The sequence below is a fragment of the Ipomoea nil genome, unplaced genomic scaffold, assembly GCF_001879475.1.
Source record: "Ipomoea nil cultivar Tokyo-kokei standard unplaced genomic scaffold, Asagao_1.1 scaffold0672, whole genome shotgun sequence".
Taxonomy (NCBI): domain Eukaryota; kingdom Viridiplantae; phylum Streptophyta; class Magnoliopsida; order Solanales; family Convolvulaceae; genus Ipomoea; species Ipomoea nil.
Window position 1 is genome coordinate 797,301 of NW_017617100.1, and position 22,502 is coordinate 819,802.

The 22,502-nt window shown below is 41.6% G+C and overlaps 3 protein-coding genes across 3 annotated transcripts; 2 read left to right on the forward strand and 1 right to left on the reverse strand.

The window, feature by feature from the left end:
- Nucleotides 1–227: 227 nt before the first annotated feature.
- LOC109174918 lies at nucleotides 228–2,653 on the reverse strand. Its single transcript, XM_019324159.1, has 3 exons — nucleotides 1,874–2,653; nucleotides 812–1,765; nucleotides 228–284 (listed from the first exon to the last, which is right to left on the reverse strand). The coding sequence occupies exons 1-3, from the start codon at nucleotides 2,651–2,653 to the stop codon at nucleotides 228–230; spliced, it is 1,791 nt and encodes a 596-aa protein (XP_019179704.1).
- Nucleotides 2,654–8,284: 5,631 nt separating this feature from the next.
- LOC109174901 (putative SERF-like protein) lies at nucleotides 8,285–10,123 on the forward strand. Its single transcript, XM_019324143.1, has 2 exons — nucleotides 8,285–8,555; nucleotides 9,888–10,123. Exons 1-2 carry the CDS (start codon nucleotides 8,416–8,418, stop codon nucleotides 9,973–9,975), a joined length of 228 nt encoding a protein of 75 aa, XP_019179688.1. The 5' UTR covers nucleotides 8,285–8,415; the 3' UTR covers nucleotides 9,976–10,123.
- Nucleotides 10,124–16,162: 6,039 nt separating this feature from the next.
- LOC109174900 lies at nucleotides 16,163–16,868 on the forward strand. The gene is made up of 2 exons (XM_019324142.1): nucleotides 16,163–16,427; nucleotides 16,613–16,868. Exons 1-2 carry the CDS (start codon nucleotides 16,305–16,307, stop codon nucleotides 16,856–16,858), a joined length of 369 nt encoding a protein of 122 aa, XP_019179687.1. The 5' UTR covers nucleotides 16,163–16,304; the 3' UTR covers nucleotides 16,859–16,868.
- Nucleotides 16,869–22,502: the final 5,634 nt, after the last annotated feature.

The following is a 22,502-nucleotide window of genomic DNA, read 5'->3' on the forward strand; positions in this document are numbered from 1 at the left end:
TATCATTTCTTGCCGAGTCCCTCGGTCATGGCGACCCATTAGGCTTTTTCTATCTCAGAAACAGTTTAGGGTCAGTGCCCCGTCGTTTCTCTCAATACTCGCCGAGTCCCTCAGTCGAGGCGACTCCTGTAGGCTTTTTCTCGGAAACGTCTAAGGGTCTGGGCCCTTGTTTCCTATCTTTTCTTGCCGAGTCCCTGGGACGATTAGCTGTAACCCATGTGTTTTATTTAGATTTTTGGAATCCTCGAGCCCGTATACAGCCTATCCTTTTCTACTGATAGAACCTTTTCAAATGAGTGACATTCCATATGCGATCTATGGGCTTACCTCCCATAGTCTCTAACTTATAGGTTCCGGCTTGGACCACCGCTGCAATACGGTATGGCCCCTCCCACTTAACCGCAAACTTGCCCCCTTCGGTGGGCTGACTGGCCTATCGATCGCGTAACACGAGGTCGCTGACCTGGAAGGTTCGCGGGCGAGTCCTCCGGTCGCGATATCTTTTCACCGCCTGCTGGTACTCAACCATCCGTGCACTCGCGGCTTCCCTCCTTTCTTCTAGGAAATTTTTCTCGATCCGCAGATTCTCTTCGTTCGCTGCATCCGAGTAGGTGCGAACCCTGTGGGTGGGCTCGACTACTTCGACTGGAACCTTGGCCTCGAAGCCGTATGCGAGCGAGAACGGGCTCTCCCCCGTCGCTCGCCGCTGGGTAGTGCGATAAGCCCATAGGACTCGGTCAAGCTCGTCCGCCCAACTTCCTCGGATGTCTTTGAGCTTCTTCCGGATCCCATCGACCAACCTTCGATTTACATTCTCGACCTGCCCATTGGCTTGTGGGTACGCCACTGATACCTTGGTATGCTTGATATCGTGTCGGCGGCAGAAGTCAGCGAAGGCCTGGCAGTCAAACTGTCGCCCGTTGTCGCTGACGATGTGCTCGGGCAGGCCGAAGCGACATATCACCCTTTTCCACAAAAAACGTCGACATTGGTACTCAGTGATGGTAGCCAATGGTTCTGCTTCGATCCATTTGGTGAAATAGTCGATAGCCACGACGCAAAACTTCAGACCTCCCGGGGCGACGGGCAATGGCCCCAACAAGTCTATTCCCCACTTGGCGAAGGGGATGGCAGTGGTGACCGGTGTATAAAAGGTGGCCGGCCGGGTGTCTTTCCTGGCGAATGCTTGACAAACGCCGCACCTGGACATCCATTCGATGCAGTCTCGCATCATGGTCGGCCAATAATACCCTTGAACGACTAACTTCCGGGCGAGTGTATGGGCGCCCTGGTGCGCGGCACAAATGCCTCTATGAGCTTCGTCCATTATTTTCTCGGCCTCAGGTCTAAGCAGGCACTTTAGTAAGGGTCCTCCGAACGACTGTTTGTATAGCTGTCCGTCAATGATCTGGAAGGAAGGGACTTTCCGCCGAACTCTCGCGGCGACTCCCGGGTCTTCCGGTAACTCGCCTTTTTCTATGAATCGCCGGATATCCTCTATCCAGAACATTTCGGGATTTTTTCCTCGATCCCATTCCTCGATATCTACTCGCTGGACTTCCAGTGGTGTCTCTTCAACACTCGGCCGATTTAGCTCCTCCTTCTGGCAAATTTTTATCAGGTGGTCCGGTACCCCTTCCAGGGCAATTTTGGACAATAGGTCGGCTTCCATGTTGTCCGCTCGGGGTATGTACTCTATCTCGTAAGCCCCGAACCCTTTTAACATCTCGACCGCACGCTCTTTGTATAGTACCATCCTTGCATTCTTAGTTTCACACGTACCCGAGATCTGTCCGACTACCAGTCTGGAGTCAGTCTTGATTCGCAGCCGCTCGACTCCCAGGGCCTTGGCGAGTCGGAGGCCGTTTAATACCGCTTCGTACTCGGCTTCATTATTTGATGTCGAGAACAAGTATCTCAGAGCGTAATATAGCCGGAATCCTTCCGGAGTAATGAGCATGACACCGCCTCCACAGTGCTGTCGACTCGATGCTCCATCCGCGTGCATTTCCCACCACTCGCCTGGGCAGCTCTCCGAGGCGTGTTCCTTTTCTTCCTCTCTTGCTGTGCATTCGACCAGGAAGTCAGCCAAGGCTTGACCCTTAATGGAAGGCCGGGGTTGGTACTCAATCCCATACTGAGTCAACTCTACGGCCCATTTTACAAGTCGGCCGGAGGACAAGGGGTTTCTTAGCACGCTTCCGAGCGGCTGGTCTGTCAAAACTCGAACGGTATGGGCTTGGAAATAGGGTGCCAGCTTGCGCACGGTGACTACCAATGCATACACAATCTTTTCCAGAGCGGTGTACTGCGTCTCAGCGGCCTTCAGCGAGCGACTTACGTAATAAACCGGGTGCTGGACTCGGTCCTCCTCTCGGACCAACACCGAACTCACTGCTTTGGCTGAGGCGGCGAGGTACAAGAATAAGGGCTCGCCCACCTGGGGGGTAGACAGCACTGGGGGCGTTGAGAGGTACTGTTTCAACTCCTCGAACGATTGTTGGCATTCGGCAGTCCATACGAATCCCTCCTTCTTCTTCATGGCTTCGAAGAAAGGCACGGTCTTATCCGCCGCTTTGCTCAAGAAGCGGCTAAGGGCGGCCAATCGGCCAGTCAACCGTTGTAGGTCCCTGACGGTGGTAGGAGGCTGCATGTCGATGATGGCCTATACTTTCTCCGGATTAGGCTCGATGCCTCGTTTGGTGACCATGTAGCCCAAGAATTTGCCACCTTGGACGGCGAACGCGCACTTTTTGGGGTTCAGCCGAAGGTTGTATTTCATCATTACCTTGAAGCAGTCGGCCAGGTCCTCCGCATGCTTGTCCTCCTCCCGGCTCTTGACGAGCATATCGTCGACGTACGCGGCCATCGATTTCCCAAGCAGGTGTTGGAACAACCGGGCGACCATTCGGGTGTACGTAGCCCCGGCATTTTTAAGTCCGAAGGGCATGACTCGGTAACAGTAAACTCCGTCCGGTGTCAGGAAGGCGGTCTTCTCCTCATCCGCCGGGTGCATAAATATTTGGTGGTACCCTCTGAAGGCGTCCATGAAACTCAGTAGCGCCGACCCGGCCGTTTCGTCGACTAACTGGTCGATCCGAGGTAGGGGAAACGGGTCTTTCGGGCAAGCCTTATTAAGATCGGTGTAATCCACGCACATTCGCCACGTCGGGGGCTTGGGTACGAGGACCACATTTGCCAACCACTCCGGGTACTTAACCTCGCGGACGTGCCCGGCCGCTAGTAGCGTGCCAACTTCCTTCTTCACAAATTCCCTCCGGTCGTTGGCCAGGTTTCGTTTCTTCTGTACGACCAGTCGGTGCTCCGGATCCACGGCGAGTCTGTGCGATATGATTGATCGGTCGACGCCAGGCATGTCCTCTGGGCCCCAGGCGAAAACCGTCCGGTGCTCCCGGAGCACCTTTACAATTTCTTTTTTCAATGTCTCAGAGAGGCCGACTCCAATTCGGACCCGTCGGTCCGATTGCGTAGAGTCGATCTCGACTTCCTCCAACTGGACAGCAGGCTCTGGGCGAGGTAGTATCGTCTTCTTCGGGGGCCTCTCAATGATCTCATGGATCTGCATCTCGCGTTTGCCCATCCCTCTGCATGCCTGCAGATAGCAGTCGCGGGCGACCTTTCGGTCACAGCGCACCGTACCTACTCCATTTGGTGTGCGGAATTTCAGGCAGAGATGCTCAATTGAGATCAAAGCTCCTAAATCCTCAAGACCCGGTCGGCCGAGTATAGCGTTATGCGAGCAGGCCAGGTTTACCACAATAAATTTCATGATGAGTCTCTGTACGTCCGGGTACGTGCCAATCTCAACTGGAAGTGTGATTGACCCCTCCGCCTCCACCGAGTCCCCTGTGAAGCCGGCGAGGGGAGTTTTGACGGGGTTCAGCTGTTCTCGAGTCAGCCCCATTTTGGTGAAGGTTTCTAGATATAGCACGTTGACGCTGCTCCCGGTGTCCACCAGGATTCGCCGAACGACGATGCCGTTGACGTCCATGGCTATAACCAACGCATCTCGATGCGGTATTTCTCCGGCTGGTAAGTCTCTGTCGGTGAACACGATGGGCTCTCGACACACCTTTTTAGAGTTCTCCTCACGCCCGTACACTGTCCCGACGTACAACTGCCGGGCCCAAGCTTTTCCGGTGTTCGCTGAATCACCACCTTCCGGCCCGCCGACTATCATGTTGATAACCGGTTTCTGGCGCCACTGAGCCTCCTCCTCCTCGGGAACCGGCTGCTTGCCTCGACTGCTTTCGGCAACGGCGGCGGGTTCCTCATCCCCTCGACTGCCCGGCCTCCGCCTCCATTGGTTAGGAGGCGGGGTTCCTTGCTGGATGATACCCTCCATGATCTTCTTCAGGTAGAGGCACTCCTCCGTACTGTGAGTATAAGATTTATGATAACGACAATACTTAGAGTTCTTACCCATCTCTTCGTTTGTCGCGCGATCGTCGGTCGGCGGAGGCGGAGGCGGGGCAACCGCTTGTACCTCGTGGACCGGACGCTCGGGAATCGGCCGATAGGCGTGGACCACTGGTCGGTCGTACGGCCGTCTAACTTCGGGTCGCCGAGCCACGTCCGGGCGCCTTTCTTTGGCTTCCGCTCGCGTTCTCTTTCCGCTGGCGGATCCGCCGACTTCGCGCTGTCGCTTGTACTTCATAGCCTGCTCCGTATTGGCCCTCTTGTTGGCCATATGAATGGCTTCCGCGTAGGTGGCCGGACGATTGTCCCTCAAGTCTCGGTACAGCTGGCCGGACCGCAGCGACTCGATGAAGAAGGTGAGCGCCGTCTGGTCCTCGACCTCCTCTATGGACTGGATTTCTCTCTGCCAGCGGGCTAGATAGGTTTTCAAAGATTCGCCTTCGTCTTGACGGATGTCACCCAAGTGAGTTAGGTCCTTTTGTGGCTTGATATTAGCGGCGTAATGGCTCATGAAGCGGTCTGCCAGCTCTTCAAAGTTGTGAATCGACCCTGAGGGCTGCGCCACCAGCCACCTTTGTGCCGACCCCTTCAACGTGGGTAAGAAAGAGCGACACATGACCGGATCTCGTACCCCCAAAACCTGCATCTTAGCCTGATAGCTCAACAAATGCTCACGGGGATCGTCGGTTCCATCGAACGTGGCTTGTTCCGGGAACTTGAAGTCACTCGGTATCTTAAAAGCCATAACCTCGTCTGAGAAGGGTAAGGCGGTCAGTAACGTACGTCCTGGGGATTTGGCTTTTCCCTCCATCCGTTCTTTCAGATTTCGCACCTCCTGTACTAAGTTTGCCACTTCGACCCTCTCCCGGGTGCGATTTCCCGTGGATTCCGTGCTCTCGCCGACTTCAGACTCAGCCGGTTGGACGGGGTTGCGGGGGGGGGGGGGGGGGGGTGTTGCTCCACGCGACGAGTCTCAGTCCTGGCTCTTTTGGTTCGGCTCTTCTCTCGTGCAGCTTGTCGATCGCGGGCGGCTAGTGGGGCACGACTGGGCTCCTTCCGACCTAATCGTTCTCTTGCCGACCGACGCCCAACGCTGGGACCCAGCCGGGAATGAACGGATTGTACCGGTTGGCTTTCAGCCCGTCGGCTCCATTGCCGGTTGTCGGGCCTCTGAGGCGGTTGCAACTCGCGTTGCGGCTGGCGAGTGACGGACTGTTCTCTCACTCCTAGGCTCGCTTCGGCGCAGGCGCGTCCGATTGCGCGTAACTGCTCCGGGGTGAGCAGCACCTGAGGCAATTGCCGGTTTATCTGCGGCGTTGGGGCGGTGTCTTCTCGTTTTCTTGGCTCCGAGCGTTTCTCCGATTCAGCTGGCTTCTCAGGTCAGCCTCCCGTCCGTTGTCATGGCGGCTCGACTGTTCCTCGCTTCCTGCCATGTCTGGAGTTTTCCTAATTCGACTGAGGTTCTAGTTGTCGTTCCTCGGACTCGCCTCACTCAAGAGGACACGTGACTCTTCGTTTCGATCCCCACAGACGGTGCCAGTGATGGTTTTAGGGTTTTCGGGCCCAAGGAGGTCCAACACAACCTTTGGTCGGAGGATACACCTCTCAATAAAATGTACGTCTAACTCAGAGGTAATGCTAGTGCTCGGAGTTTCTTTGTTATTTACCCCTCCCGGGTGTCCGAAAATGTCTACCTTTTACAAGAATGGAGGAGCCTTTGGACGCCATTAATGGCCCTTAATGGCCGACTTCAAGGCTAATTAAGATATGGAGCCGTTGGACGCCATTACTCGGTCGACCAACGGCTCTCCTAGGCTTGTAACAGCCCGACCGGGTCCTGCCTTCAATGCCTCAACGGCTCTCTTTTAAAGGAACCCCTTTAATGCCCTCAACGGCTCCTCGAGCCGAGTCTTTTCCTGGGCTTGGGCCTCGGCCGACTCCTGGACTCGGCCCGATTGCTCTTTGGGCTCCTCTCGATGCTAGCACACTTTTATTTTCTTTGGGCCCCTATCTCTTGGGCCGGGGTCCTTACCCCATCAGCAGCAATATTTATAGTTGAATCATAATTTAGAATGAGATTTTGGAGGTGGAGAATTAGGATTTGGTAATTATATATACTTGAGGAGGTTATATTGTAAATATAAAAATATATTAGGTATAAAATTGAATATATATATATATATATATATATATATATATATATATATATATATATATATATATATATATATATATATTTTATAGGCCTAGCCTGTTTAGTTTAATAGACTTTAAAATTAGCTCAAGCCTGACCTTTTTACTAAACGAGCTAGGCGTATTCCCACTGCAAAAAAAAAAAAAAAAAAAAAAAAAAAAAAAAAAAGACAAAACGGGATTGGATTTCCACTCATAAGGAATGAAATTTAGATATCTTTGAAAGGGTTGTATCAGCACTATGACATTCAACCTAAACGGTTTCAATTTCAACCAATCCGTAGTTGATAGTTAAGACTTTCAGTTCCAAAAGTAAATAAATTTACGCCTTACGCCAAGGATTAAAAAGGAGGATTCTTACTCCAGGAGCAGAACGGTAGTTCTTTGTCTTTTTATATTCTATTTTCTATTTTTAGGCCTTTCGCTCTGTGATCAAGCTCTAGGGCCGGTTGAAAGCAAAGCGTCATTGATCTTATTTTTCGGTTCATCAGACTGGCCCGCAATTTCGTTTAGGAATTGAGTAAGGGGTCTGATTCCCATGAGAATCATGCCTCGGGTGAGAACTGTGGTCTAATCTAAACCATTAAAATCAGGAGATGCACTATTGTAATCTACAATCTATCTGCTAAAATTAAGAATATTATTAGCATAATGTAATAGGAAATATATGCAGCAATTATACTATGGACCGCAGTCCACAAAGCTTTGTGGCACGAGGTCCAAAAACAGTGTCGTTTCTTTAAGTAAAGAAACGGCGCGCTGTTACAGTTAACAGAGTGCGCATGTTTAGTGATTAATTACCAACTAAAACTACAGTGTATCTAAACTGAAACTGCCTCACGTATTATTTTTATATTATGAAATGAAACTGCAATTGAATTGAAATGAAACTGTAATTGTGTTGAAATGAAACTGCAGTGTATATAAAATGAAACTGAATAACATTTCACATATTTGAGTGTATATTGTGCAATGAAACTGTAGTTATATCAAAATGATAATGTAGTTGTGTCTTAATGAAACTATAGTGTATATAAAATAAAATTAAATTACATTTTCACATATTTGAGTGTATAAATATCGAATGAAACTGTAGTTGTGTTGAAATAAAACTGCAGTGTATACAAAATGAAACTGAATAACAGAGTTATTTTTTGCAAAACGACACGAAACGGGAGCCGTTTCTTTGCATTAACCAAAACGACGTCGTTTAGAAGCTCGATGCATAATAATTATGCACCGCGCTGCACAATATAATTTGCAAAATATATGGCCAAAGGCAAATTAGTCTACCCAAAAACATCTAATCGCGAACAAAAAAAAAAAAAAAAAAAAAAAAAAGAAGAAAGAATTGGTGGAAACTACTCGAAAGTCAAAAGAAAGCTGACTTTGGCTTGGCTATGCTGGTATAGGTTGTGCTTGAACAGTTGTTGATCTGCCCCCTCGATCCAACGGTTGTAACTGAAGTCTTCCCTACACAAAGTCAAACCCGCCAATTCGTATAACCGTATCTCTCCGCTCACAAATCTCGCCGTTTCTGTATTCATTGATTTCATTCCGCACACTCTCTTCTCCGGCGGCTTCACCATGACTCATATCCTTCCCAAAGCTCCCCTCTTTCCGTACAACAGATTTCTATTTTTCTCAATCATAATCCTTTTCGTCTTTTTTTTTTTTTTAAAAAAAAAATATTTTTAATTTATTTTATAAATTCAATGTTTTTTCTGAACTCAGTGCAATTTAATTAGAATTTCTTTGAATTATGTAACACAACCCGTTTGTATGTATGCTTTCGTTTTCCTTGACGAAATTCAACGCGGAAATCAGAGGGAGAAAGATCGGGAAAAGGCTCAGGCTCGTGCGGGTAAGGGCAAGACCAAAGGCAAAGATGACGGTTTGACTCCCGAGCAGCGCCGTGAAAGGTACATTAGCCTTTGCCCTTTCCGATCTATATTTGATGCATTATACTTTCGCCAGAACTTTAACTTCAGGAATTTATCGTTTACCCAATTACTTTAATATTTATCCAAATTGTATGCTTGTTGATTTGGATTTAGGGTTTTGTTTATTTCTTTTTCTGATTTAGTCATAGTGTTTGTTGTAATGCCTGTGGATTTTGGATTTATTTGTTCTTGCAATGCATTCTTGTTTGTTGTTGTGTTTGATTTAGGTATGGCATGTGTAATGCTTGATGATTTTGGGTTTAGGTTTTATCTATTAGTCTTTCTTGATTTAGTTATGGAATTATAGTTTTGCTCACATAGTAAAGTTAGAATTTTGTTCCATTGCTTGCACGGATAGCTCAATTGGTTCCAGGTGACAATCCGCAAAAATTTTGTTCTAGCTTTCTACTGTTCATGATTTAGGGCTTTGCAGTGATTCACAAGTTCATTGGATGATAAGTCTTTTGGGTGATTACTACTAGAACTTAAGTCTTATGAATGGACATAATACTATGTTCAATACTAACATGCTAGCTAGGAACTTTAAGTCTAGTGGCCTTGGTGCGGTATTCTTTAGAAGAGGTCGATTTCAATATTTTAGAGCAACCCCATCAAGAATTTGTTTGGGTTTTTTTTTTTACACATAGGGAGGAGAGGGAGAGAGGTTGAGTTGGAGGAGAGAGAAGAGGGAAGAGAGAGAAACAAATTTATTTGCAATAAGGCTATCACCATTAGTTGATTTTTCACGGATTTTAAGAAAAGTTATGCTGAGTTGGAAGAGAGATGAGGAAGAGAGAGAATGCTCCAAGTCTTCCTGCAAGCAATGGGATTTTATCAGATGAGTGGGACCCACAAAAATTTAAAACATACTGCTTCATCCGCGTGAAAAGCAAAATCAACGCCCAGCGGGCGCGTGCATTCCGCGCCCGCGGGCACGTAACTCTGCAAGTCTATTTTTCTTTTTTAATTAATTTTCCTTTTTTATATTTTGTTTTACTTTTTTTTTTCCTTTTTTTCATCTCTTTCCATTTTCTCTTTCTTAATCACACCTGCAAAATCTCCTCAAAATTCTACACTATTGAGGATGCCCTAAGCATTGTTTTTTTGTGTGCCCCACGAAAACTTAAGAAAAGTTATTTTTTTTCCTCCCCCTTTCTCACTCCTAGTTGGCCGGCAAAAAAACCCCACTCTTGGGGTTGCTCTTAGAGTAGTTATTTTCGAATCCTGAATTTAATTCATAGTTATTAAAGAATTGGTTAGTATATGTTCATGTCATGAAGTTGGTTTTGGTCTGCAATCGCCAATCTGTAGGGATGCAAAAGCACTTCAGGAGAAGGCAGCTAAGAAAGCTGCTCAAGAAGCAGGGGGTAGCAAGGCAGGGAGTAAAGACAAGAAGTAACATCCTTTAAGAGTCGGTGGTTTTGTGTTTTGTGGTTGTGGATTTGTCTGTTGTTTTTCCTAACCTCATAAGTTTTCAATGTTTGATGTACGAGGTTTCCATTTTTAAACATGAGATATGTTACTAGATTTATTTTTTATTTTTTATTTTTTATTTTTGTGCGTATATGTTACTAGATTTGAATTAACTTCTTCCTTTATGGTTTGCTTCACATACAGGTTCACATTAATTATTTACCAACAACTGTTTATTGATATTGCTTGTGTTTATGTCTTACTGTACTAGCATAAACAAGCAAATAATAAGAACACGGATTAAAAATCTGCAAGTAAAGATGCACATGTAGAGTGTTTTGGATGAAGAAGAAAGATCATTTGGGGAGATTCGGGAACTCAAGTATATTAAGTACAAATGAAGTGTGGACCCTTTTTCAGTAGCAAGAGAATTTAACAACTATAGCAAAGTCAATGCCAGCTAAACACATGGGGTATAACAACTAATTGGTAATTTTGATCTTGTTACAAACAATTTTGGAATTGTAGATCACCATTTATTTTGTTTCTTAGTAATCCCAATCGAAAGTTTGGACCTGGATGATTGAATGACCTAGCAATGGCAAATGACTTGCTTGAGCCTGAATGATTATACATATCAAAACATATTGGGTTAGACTCAATAAGGCATGGTTAAGTCAATATTAATTGGAATATTGTTTGGCAACTTAACAAATTCTGTGAGTGTTAGACCTGTTCTCTTGGCTAGCTAGTGGTACATGGTTTAGACCTGGTAATTCGTGTAAACGGGTTGACATGATAATAATAAAAACACAATAAAACTAAACACGAACATAACCTGTTAGGGTTAATGAGTTAAAGTTCTAAACATATACAATTTTTAAATGGGTTAAACGGGCGATAAACACGTTTAATTAATATGTTGTCAGGTTTTGGGTCTACACGACAACATATGACAACATAACTTGTTAAAAACATGTTAGGTATGTTATTATAATTTTCTTTTTAGAAATAAAACTTTAGAAATCTTTTTTTATTAAAAAAACAAAATAGTAAAAATATTTCATTCATAACATACGATATTATTTATAAAATGATAAAATAATATTTAAAAATTATAATTAATGATAATATTAACCGGTTAAATGGATTCTGGACACAAAGTTTAATGGGTTCTTAACGGGTCAACCCATTAATGATCCGAGAAGCATTATGGGTAGACACTAACTCATTATTTTTATGTCTGGTGTCTGAAACACGTTAAGGGTAAGCATTAATTGTTGGAAAATATGAAATGCGAACAATGTCGTAAATCTATGTACGTGTTTATGTAGGCAGGGTTAGGATGAAGGAAAGAAATTGCTTCTATACGAAGGTATATCTATGCTTTCGACATGCAGAAGCAGAAGTTGAAGTTTAATGTTCAGAGAGGGAGGGGAAAGCTGTTTTTATATACCAAAAAGTTGTCACACCACACCTCGCAGGTATGCGAACCAAACGGGCAAGCGACTTTATTTCCTCTCCATAATGCTTGAAGTCTTCTAGGAAGTGTTAGTCTTTAAAAGGAGGGAAAAAGTGGGTTTTGAAATCAATGTAGGATGTTTTTCCAATGAAAATTGAATGAATTGTATTGAATGAGATGATAACAAAGAGTACAGATAATGATAATATATATATATATAAGGAAGAGTCAGAGGATGACTGTGATAAGGAGTTATAAACTGACTCAAATACATAGAGTCCTAATACTCCCTCTCAAGCACATGGTATACTAGTAACATGTAGCTTGTCTCTAAGGAAAGAAAATCTAGGGCCAGGTAGAACTTTCATAAATATATCTGCAAGATGATCTTTGGTTGAGATGAAGTTGACTTGAATATCTCCAGAAGCCATAATATCTCATACAAAGTGATAATCAATTTCTACGTGCTTGGTGCGTGCATGAAAGATTGGATTGGCACACATTGTCGCACCATAACTTTGGAACAGAAATACCTAGCACATTTATTTCGCGTAGCAATGAAATAATCCATAATACCTCTGCACAGACATCTGCCGGGCTTTGTATTCTACCTCAGTGGAAGGCCTAGCAATAGTTCTTTGCTTCTTACAGACCCAAGATAAAAGATTAGTTCCCAAAAAAACAGCAAAATCACTAGTGGACTTACGATCTTTAGGACAACCAGCCCAATCAGAATCAGAAAAAGCATGAATTTCCTTTGACATTGATTTTCGTATACACAACCCAAAACCAATTGTCCCTTAACATACCTCAAGACACGTTTCAGTTGCTCCCAATGTGATGTGGTAAGAGCATGCATGTGTTGACAAAGCTGATTAACCGCAAAGGATAAATCAAGTCGTGTAACAGTGAGATATTGTAGTGCTCTAGCCAGGATCCTGTACTGCGTAGGATCATCTTATAAGTCTGTACTAAAGGGAACAGTTTTCGAAACAGATATAGGAGTAGAAAGAGGTTTGCATTCCGCCATTCCAGCACGTTTCAAAATATCATTCATATATCGCTGTTGAGACAATAGGATTCCATCATCACATTTAATAGTTTCAATGCCAAGGAAAAAATTTGGTTCACCAAGATCTCTAATCTTGAAAGTGGTAGACAATTTTGAGAGTAAGTGTGTAACTAGGGCCTGATCACTTCCCATTACAAAAATATCATCCACATAGACCAACAAATAAACCCGAGCAAAATCTTGAGAGAAAATGAATAGACATCTGTCTTTGATGCTTGAAAACCAACGGATATTAAAAACGTGTGTAAACGATTAAACCAAGCTCTATGAGTTTGTTTTAATCCATACAGGGAATGTTTTAATAAGCAAACATGGTGTGGAAAATTAGCATCAATATAACCAGGGGGTTGCTTCATATAAACAATTTCATCCACATTTCCATTTAAAAAAGCGTTATGAACATCTAGTTGCCTGATAACCCATCCAGATGATAAAGCTAAGGATAATAGAAGCCTTATAGTTGTGGGTTTCACCACTGGACTGAATGTATCAAAGAAATCCTAACCTGGAACTTGATTGAAACCTTTTGCTACTAACCTGGCTTTATGCCTCTCAATAGTGTCATCAGCCTTCCTTGGTCCATAGCTTCACGCCATTCAGGATATTTAACAGCTTGAGTGTAACAAGTAGGTTCCGTAGGACAAGCCTGAGTAGCCATAGACATAGGAGGAGCCTGAGACTTACTGCGAGTCGCTATGGAGTGGGTGTAGACGGTTGGCCTCGTCGACTTGCCACGCGGACGCCGTGCAGCCGTTCGGCCGAGGATGATGTAGGTTGCACGGAATCAGCTTGCATGGGCTCGTCCGGCAACACGGGCTCTGGCGGCGAATCTGGATGCACGGAATCCGATACAACATTGCTGATGTCATGGTGGAGAATAGATTCCGCCCAGGGAGCAGTCTGAATAGGTGTTGTAGCCTGCAAGGAAGATTTAGTAGCAAAAGGAAATACTTCTTCATCAAATCTGACATGCCTGCATGTGTAAATATTATTAGTTTGTAAGTCCATGCACCTATACCCCCTAAAAGACTCAAGATAACCTAGGAAGACACACAAGGAGAAGTCCTGTATGACATTTTTTTACGATTGTATGGTTAAGTGAAGATAACACAGACAGCCAAAGACACGAAGAAAAGAATAGGAAGGAGAAGACTTGTGCAACCCATGATGAGGACTAGAATTGTTTAAGACACTGAAAGGCATTTTATTAATCAAATAAACAGCAGTCTCAAAAGTAAAATCGCAAAAACGATATGGAATAGAGGCAGAAGCCATAAGAGTGAGCCCAGTTTCAACAATGTGCATGTGTTTCCGTTCAACACGCACATTTTGCTCTGAGTATATGCACATGACTGTCAATGATTAATGCCTAGTTGCACAAACGAGGAATGTAATTTCTTATTTCACCTCCTAGATTAGATTGAATGGACTTGATTTTACGATTAAATGAACGCTCAACTAAAGCACGAAATTGATCAAATATGGCATAAAGATCAAATTTCTACTTCATAGGAAAGTACCAAGTATAACGAGAATAATCATCAACAAAGATGAAAAAATAACGACAACCATTAGAAGATAGCAAAGTAGCTGGTCCCCAAATATCGGTGTATATCAAATCAAGAATGTCCGAAGTACTAGACTCAACACGTGCCAAAGGGAAACGTGCAGATTTACCCAATTGACACGCTGAACATAAATTAGAATTGCAACGAATACTACGACTAGACCCACTAACCAAACATGACGGAAGAATTTGACTCAGGACACGCTGATGAGGATGACCCAGACGATCATGTCAAATCGAAGCGGAAGCACGCGCGGAGAGGAACGTAGAGGGAGACGAACATGGAACAGGCAAACTGTATAGACCACCCGAACTACTGCCCCGTAGGGGGATTTCCTTGGTGGTAATATCTTTCACAAGGAAAAAATAAAGGTGAAACTCAAAACACACATTGTTATCTGTAGAAAAACATTGAATAGATAATAAAGAGGTAGACAGACCAGGAACATGCAATATATCGAAAATCGTAAAAGACCTAGAAGGGGTATGAAAAGTAGCATGACCAACACGACTAATAGACAGGCCCATACCATCACCGACACGTAAAGTGTCATTACCAATGTACTTCTCCGATGTAGAAAGGCAGCTATGTCTGGAGTTGCATGATTTGTGGCTCCAGTGTCTGGAACCCAAGTATGAGACTTTGACGAGGTGTTAGCACCAAAACCATTCTGAAACACCAAATTAGCCTGAGGACCGGGAGCCCTGAATAACGCTGAATACAAGTGGCTCCTGTGTGCCCAAAACCTTTACAAATTTGACAGTGATCATCATAGCACCGAAAACAATTGGCTCCCGTGTGCCCAAAATCTTGACAAATTTGACACTGATCATCATAATGTCGAATACAAGTGGCTCCTGTGTGCCCAAAACCTTTACAAATTTGACACTGAACATTAAAGCCACGTCCGCTATGCTACTGATTGTGATATTTATAACGTTGATGGTGGGGCTTCGGCATGATCAGAATTACGCACTTCGAAATTTCACAACTAAAATTTCTTTCACAATGAATTTGCTGCCGTCTTTCTTTTTCTTTATCCTTAAACACTTTTCAAGATTCAAAGGGGAATCTTGATATATATTGCCTTGTGGAATTTCAGTAGTGGATCAAGAATTTTTCGAATAAAATTAAGATGAAAACCCTAACTAACTGATAACAGATAAGAACTGAATGAATTGTATTGAATGAGATGATAACAAAGAGTACAGACAATGAGAATATATACAAGGAAGAGTCACAGGATGACTGGAATAAGGAGTTATAAAATGACTAAATACATAGAGTCCTAATATTCCGAATGTAGGATGTTAATAAAGCCAAAAGCCTCTTTTCTTTTAATGTTTTCCCAATACTAATATGTTATTTTGATGTTTGATTTCGTTCTTCCCAAAAAGTTGAGTTCCCAATCCTAAGGGTCCCCATACCTCAACTCGACAGAGCATTTGGGTGTTTTTTTTTTTTTTTTTTTTTTTTGAAAGGATTTGGGTGTATGTTTGGTTTCCTATCATGTTAAAAAAGGTTGTGTGGCAAATTAGTAGGTCTACCGTAATTGATAGGAAGTAATAATTGTATAGGTAATAGGAAGTAATAATTATAAAATTCTCTAGCATGAACCAATCTAAAAGAGAAAATTTCAATTTTGGTCCACCGACTATTGAGGTTGTGTTAATTGCAACACTTGACTTTCAAAAAAGTTAATTTAGTACCTTACTATGCAATTCTTATCAATTTTGGTCACGCCGGCCAAATTACCGGCCAAATGTGACCGGAAAGTTTAAACTTATTAAATAAAAGGGGGCAAAAACGTCATTTCAAGTTTTTTTTTTTTTTTTTTTTAAATTAAAAATTTGCAAAAGTGTTCACCTTCACCTTTGCACCTTCGTCTCCAACTGGAATTCAGCATGCCCCGGCATTCTCCCTGCCATGTTTGGATGCGTTGTTGGAGTTTGCAAAGCCATTAACAAGGCAATACCTGAAACCCGAGGACGACGGACGTTGTTGGTTTTCTTAACAGTGCCGCCCTTGACGGCGTCACCGCCGGCGTGCCCCAGAACACTGCCCGTCAGAGGTTCTATAAAAGCCATGGAGCTGTGAGATTTTCTGTTCCCTCTTTTGCTTCTTTCACATACGAGTATACGAATTTGCCTTTTCACATCTGAGAATCCGAGATATATACATACTCCTAAAGTCGATTATCTGGGATTTGGGTAATGGAATCGTCATCTTCATCTTCTTCTTCGGTGATTACTCCCGAAGATGTGTTGGGGACCCTGATGAACGACGGTACAATCGACGCTATCCGGATGAAAATCATCACTCAGCTCAAAGCCAATGTAATCTCCTTTTTTTCTCAACGTTCTCAATTCTTTAGTTTGTGGTTTTTTATGCTTTGCTGCTTCACATATGTTATCGCAAGGAAATGATTATTTTCATTCTTGTTTTTTCAATCGTTAGTGGGGAGTATTATGATTATTTTATAATTTGTTGATGATAATACTATTCTGTTAATCTGATTAAGGAAGAGTTGAAGAATACAACCATAAAAATAGTGGAACAGAGCAAGGTTCTGAACACTCATGGGGCCGAGAAGCAGACCAAAAGAGAGCTTTTTGATGCACTTCGCCAAGAACGTAACTCGAGTCAGTATTTTCCCCTCTTTCTTTCAAGCACTGACATTTGTTATTCGTTGCTCGTCGGCGGCTTCATGCATCTGCATCATCGGCGGCCGGCTTCATGCGTGCTTCAACAACAAAGATTAGAATAACCTGAAATGACATTTTTGCCCCTTGTATTTAATGAATTAAAATTTTCCGGTCACATTTGGCCGGCGTGACCAAAATTAATAAGAATTGCATAGTCAAAGTACTAAATTAACATTTTTAAAAGTCAAGTGTTACAATTAACACAACCTCAATAGTCAGTGGACCAAAATTGAAATTTTTTCCAATCTAAAATACCTTTTCACTATTAAAAATATATAGTTCACTATTAGTAAACACACCGTATAGTATGAGACAAGCACAGGATTGAGGCATTGAGCTGCACAAAAAGTTTGTATCATAAAGAACAACTTTCGGTGAAAAATTGGTTAATCAATCAAATTGATAAATTTTGATTAATCATTTTTAATCAAAATATTTTATTTCAGTTAATAGTTTAGTGAAAATATGGTATTCGATTTTGACTAGAAAAGCCATCATTGTCTCTAGACACCGGCATTGCTTGATTTTACAAAAAAAAAAAAAATAAATAAATAAATAAATAAACAAATGGAGCAAATTTTTTAGAAAAAGTATAAGAAAAGAGTCTTAAAGATTGGGTTCTGAGTTTTGATTTTGACTATAAAAACCATTACAGAAGCAATAATGTCGATGATATTTCACCATATCTCAATCTCTCTATCTACGAGAGTTTTAAAGAGAATTCTATAGTATAAATTATAAAAATTTGGTGAAAAAGATATTTAAAAAAATTTACTACTACAATAAGTCAATAACTTCATGCATAATTGTATATTTGGACAGTTTAAGATTGATTGTTTATCAAGAGGTCAATAAAACAAATCTTGATGTGCAGTTGAAATTTTTTTATTTAAAAAAATGAAAGAAGAAAAGAAATTGAAAAACAGAGTGCTAATAATCATTTAAAAAAATAAAGAATAAAAAAAATTAGAGAATGGAGAAAATAAAAAAATTAAAGCACATTTATAAAATATTATTCTTTCCACATTTTTTTTTTAAGTATGTATGAAAATTCCAAATATTTGTACATAAAGGTATAAAAATTTACGTGTCTAAAAAAATCTCTATACAAAATTGATCAAGAAAACTCAAATGACACTATCAATGGAAAAGAAAACATTATGATTGTTGGAAATTTTAGAAAAAAATGACAATTTTTGAATGGCTATTTTGTGGTATATATATATATATATATATATATATATATATATAGAGAGAGAGAGAGAGAGAGATAGTTAATTCCAGCAATAGTTCTCCGATTATTGTGATTTTTCAAATTTGATCCTCGTCTTTTAATTTGGACGAAATAAACACTTGACTATCAAAATTATTCCACCATTGGTCCTTCCGTTAATCGAGAGGTAAATAACTGTTAGTGAAGGGCTAAAATGGTCATTTTCTTTGCTGGGTTTCTTCTTCCTGATTTGGGTAGAGTATATGTATACATTACACCATTTACACGCAGTGAACAACTCAAAACTCCATTGTTTCTCTTCTTGCACGTCTAGCTTAGGCTTATGTCGCTTCTTCACTGAGTTTCTTTCTCTACTAGCTTAGCCCAAAATATAGGATGATTCCTCCATTAATGCCAGGTCTATGATGACAAATTCAAAGGATTCCTGCATGGCTTCCACTCATATTTAAAGGACCAGTACCTGCCATCTTCTCCACCACTTCCAACCTGCACCAAACAAAGCAAAACCCATTCCATCATACCCTTCTGAATCATAAAATGGTTAATCCCATAACTCTCTCAATTTTTCTTCTTCATTTGGTCTTCGTCCTTTTCGTGGTTGAAGTTGGCAGTGCACAAAACCTGACTCTGAACTTTTACAAGAAACAATGCCCGAAAACGGAGGACATTGTTAAACACATGATGGCTAGTTTCATATCTCGCGCACCAAGCCTTGCAGGTCCCTTGTTAAAAATGCATTTTCATGAATGGACCATCATGGGCGGTTTCCTTGGGACACAGAGATGGAAGGGTATCACTCGCCTCAGGATGTTGTTCGCTGGCTTCCATGGTCGCATCCTGATCAAGCTGCTAATGTTTCTTCTTCATCGGCGCTGCAGTGGAGAAGGGGAAGAAGCCTCCATTCTGGCCATTGAAAAATTTCTGGCGGCACTAGTGTCTTGACGTTGTCTCTCTCTTCCGCCTTCTGCGGCGGTGATTTCGAAATAATAAAGCAAAGCAGACCGGCTAGGACACATGTTTTATATATACTTTTTGAAATAATTAAAATATAAGATATGTACACACCATTGATTTTTTGAAAGCTGGCCCCCTATTTTGTGTGGCCATGACCATGCACTATTTAGGGCAAAATATAATTGGCCTGTTGTGTGATGAGTGGATTTACTCATCATTACTTCAATCAAAAGAGGGTCAGTCCATCCCACCTCACTATCTCACTCCACACCATTGCGATTTCTAATTGCCCTCTGTTCTGCCGTCGTCTTTTATCCTTGGAAGGAGAAGAAGAGAGCTAGTTTCGGAAATGAGAGATCTAGCTATGGAAAGGACTATTTTACCCCTTAACTTAACTTCTATTTAACTCTTGGTTAACGGAAGGACTAATGGTGGAACAATTTTGATAGTCAAGAGTTTATTTCGTCCAAATTAAAAGACGAGGATCAAATTTGGAAAATCACAATAGTCGGAGGACTATTGCTGGAATTAACTATATATATATATATATATATATATATATATATATATATATATATATATATATATATATTGTTGGGTAAAATAGCAACGTCAACGCACGATCTGAAAGCCTTTTAAGAAGCACGGACACTATTGGTGTATGGTTGAAAGGAAATCTGTGCCGTGTTACAATAACACTACCTTAAAAGCGTTATTTGCCCGGTAACGGTGCAGTTAAAATCCTGGCACGCTTTCGACAGGCTACACAGGCCTACTACGGACAACTTGCACTAACAATCACGTAGGCGAACCTCACTATTGCTCAGACTACGACTCAAAGGGATTAAAGAAACCGAAGGTTCAAGGATGAATATTGAGCACTTGTTAACAATGTGTATGGTCTTTATATAGTAAGGTCGCATATTATTACAACCGCAATGTCATCCATGATTTGCGCTGCTTCACTCCTTCTCAAAGCACAACAACCACAATTAACTTAAGAATGGGATTAGTGGCTTTATATTTGGCTAAGATATAGTGTAGTAAGGACACATGGCAAAGGATGAATGTTTGTGGTTTAATTTGGACCACACAAATCTTTCAGTCTCTCAGAATTTTCCAACAATCCCCCACAAATTCTGAGTTGAGACAAAAAGATTTGTCTAAGCTATTCACAAGAAATGACGATAAAGTCTGAGCAATACAAAGAAGTTGATCTTAATGTCAGTGTTTGAGAACTTGAACTGACACGTAGTGACATTGAGTAATTTTCTTCCCGAGAGTGATATAAATCTTGAACTCACCAGTTAGATAAATTTTGAACTCTAATGCACACACCAACTCTAAACGCAGGTTCTACGAAAGTCAAACTCTTTGACTTCTTATGAATACCCTTAGTATTCAAGTCTGTTATGTTTATCTCAATATAGACCTCCACCCTGTCGAAGTCTATCTCAACATAGACTTTTAACTCTGACAGGTCTTATCGCATTGTAGACTTTTATGTCAAAGACCTATCACTTGTAACTCTTTTCTTTCTATCATAGGCACTGTTATTGGCAACGCAAATGACAGTTTGTGAATCACAATGTGGTGAAGGTGTTGGACACCCCCACAATTTCACGATTATCACCATGTTTCTTAGCCACTCGGCTTCTTGGGATAACCCCATTATCTTTCATAAGAGGCGGTTAGCCCTTTTGCACTCAAGTTAGGGATCTCTTTAGGTCTATCTCAACATAGACCATCCCAATTGAGTATAAGGCACCAAGAGCACTTTGTACTCATGTCATTATGCGGTGAATTCATTAGGTTTGTCTCAACAAAACCACCCTTTCTCAAAGAGTTATGAATTCATTAAGAGCTGTAGCTCAACCTCACAAGTACACACACTATCGGAATGACCAACTAGTGTACTATTTTGTAACTCTTTTCATGGCTTCGTTTGACCACAGAAGTGAGATCCACCACGAATTCATTACCACTTGGACTTTAAGTCCTTCCAATGAGTCAGCGACTAATCCTCATAATTAGCCCTCAAGTAAGTTGATTCTCTTGATCAAACTTACATGCACTTTGACGAGTACTTCGTTTACTCGTAAATAATCCCTTGAGATTTTCATGTTTAACATGAAACATCCTCTTTCATCATTATTCTCAATGCCACAAAGAAACTTTTGATAAAAATATAGGAGTTTATTAACCCTACAAGGCACACAACACTTACAAATATTTTTGTCAAATGTATTTGATCTCTTACCCAGACTGATCTTTGGTGCCCAACATTAGCTCCTTTGTAGACTGAGTTTTGCATATTTGCTTTGTGGAGCATTATAGAAGCTTCGCACTCTACCTGATATATGCTCAACAGTTGAATATATTTCAACAAACTTGGTTATCTCAATTGATCACAATTACCCTTTAACTAGGAATTATAGGTATTTCAATATGACTCAACCAAGAGTTTAAATAATATATATCCAAATGTTCATTGTTAGTAAGCCATAGAAATAATGTTGTCCACATGCTACATCAAGTTAAACAACATAATCACAAATTTCACATCATATTCTTATAAGAGATTAATCTCATACACAAGGAATATGTTCGAGCTCATATTTATTTGGAAATATCTCTCAACAATGAGACTTTAGAGTTGCCACTTGCACAATTTTCCATTCCCTTGAGAAAAAAGCTCATATAAAGCATTCATAGGATGCAGATCAATATTACTATTGTAGTACTTCAACAACTTCTATTGCAAGACTTTGATTGTTTAACAACATATGAAAGTCATCCTCATTTCAGGTAAAGATCAAGTGGCGCTCTAACTAGCCTGCATGATCAACACCCTACTTCTTAAGTACTCCCAGGTCGAGTGGTGAAACTGAAGTTTAATTAAAAACCATCTTCCTAGACAGTTCAAGAATGATGACTTTTCCATGTTCTCATTAAATTACAATTGAAGCCCGTGATATATGCTCTTATTTTTATACAAATAATCTTAGTAAAAAGTTTGAGCAATATCAATGCATAAATTATTTCAATCAATGTCATTAGTATTCAACATACTAAAGAAGTAAGTACTACTAAGTAATCAAAATTTAGACAACTCAACTAGAACTCAGTACTAAGACAATCATACTTCATGCGAACCCTTAGAACTAGAGAAAATATAGTTACTCAAAATAACTATTTATTTAAAGAGACTCAATACTTATCTTGCTCTGTTAGATTGACTTTTGCTAGTTTTGCCCTTGTGATGGTAGCACTGGTGTGCTCGGTGTCCTTGCTTTTTGCACGCAAAACACCTTCCTTTGAACTTCGTGATTTTTCTACTCCTTTTGTTGTAGACGGTTCTAACATTTTGATTTTCAGTTTCATTGGCACCGTACTTTTCTGACAGTGATTCCCAAATGACTTTTGCCGAGTCTTGTTTGACATAGATGTCGAACAAATCGTCATTCATTTGTGACAGAATGTATCCTCTGGCTGCCAAATTGTCATTTCTAAACTGC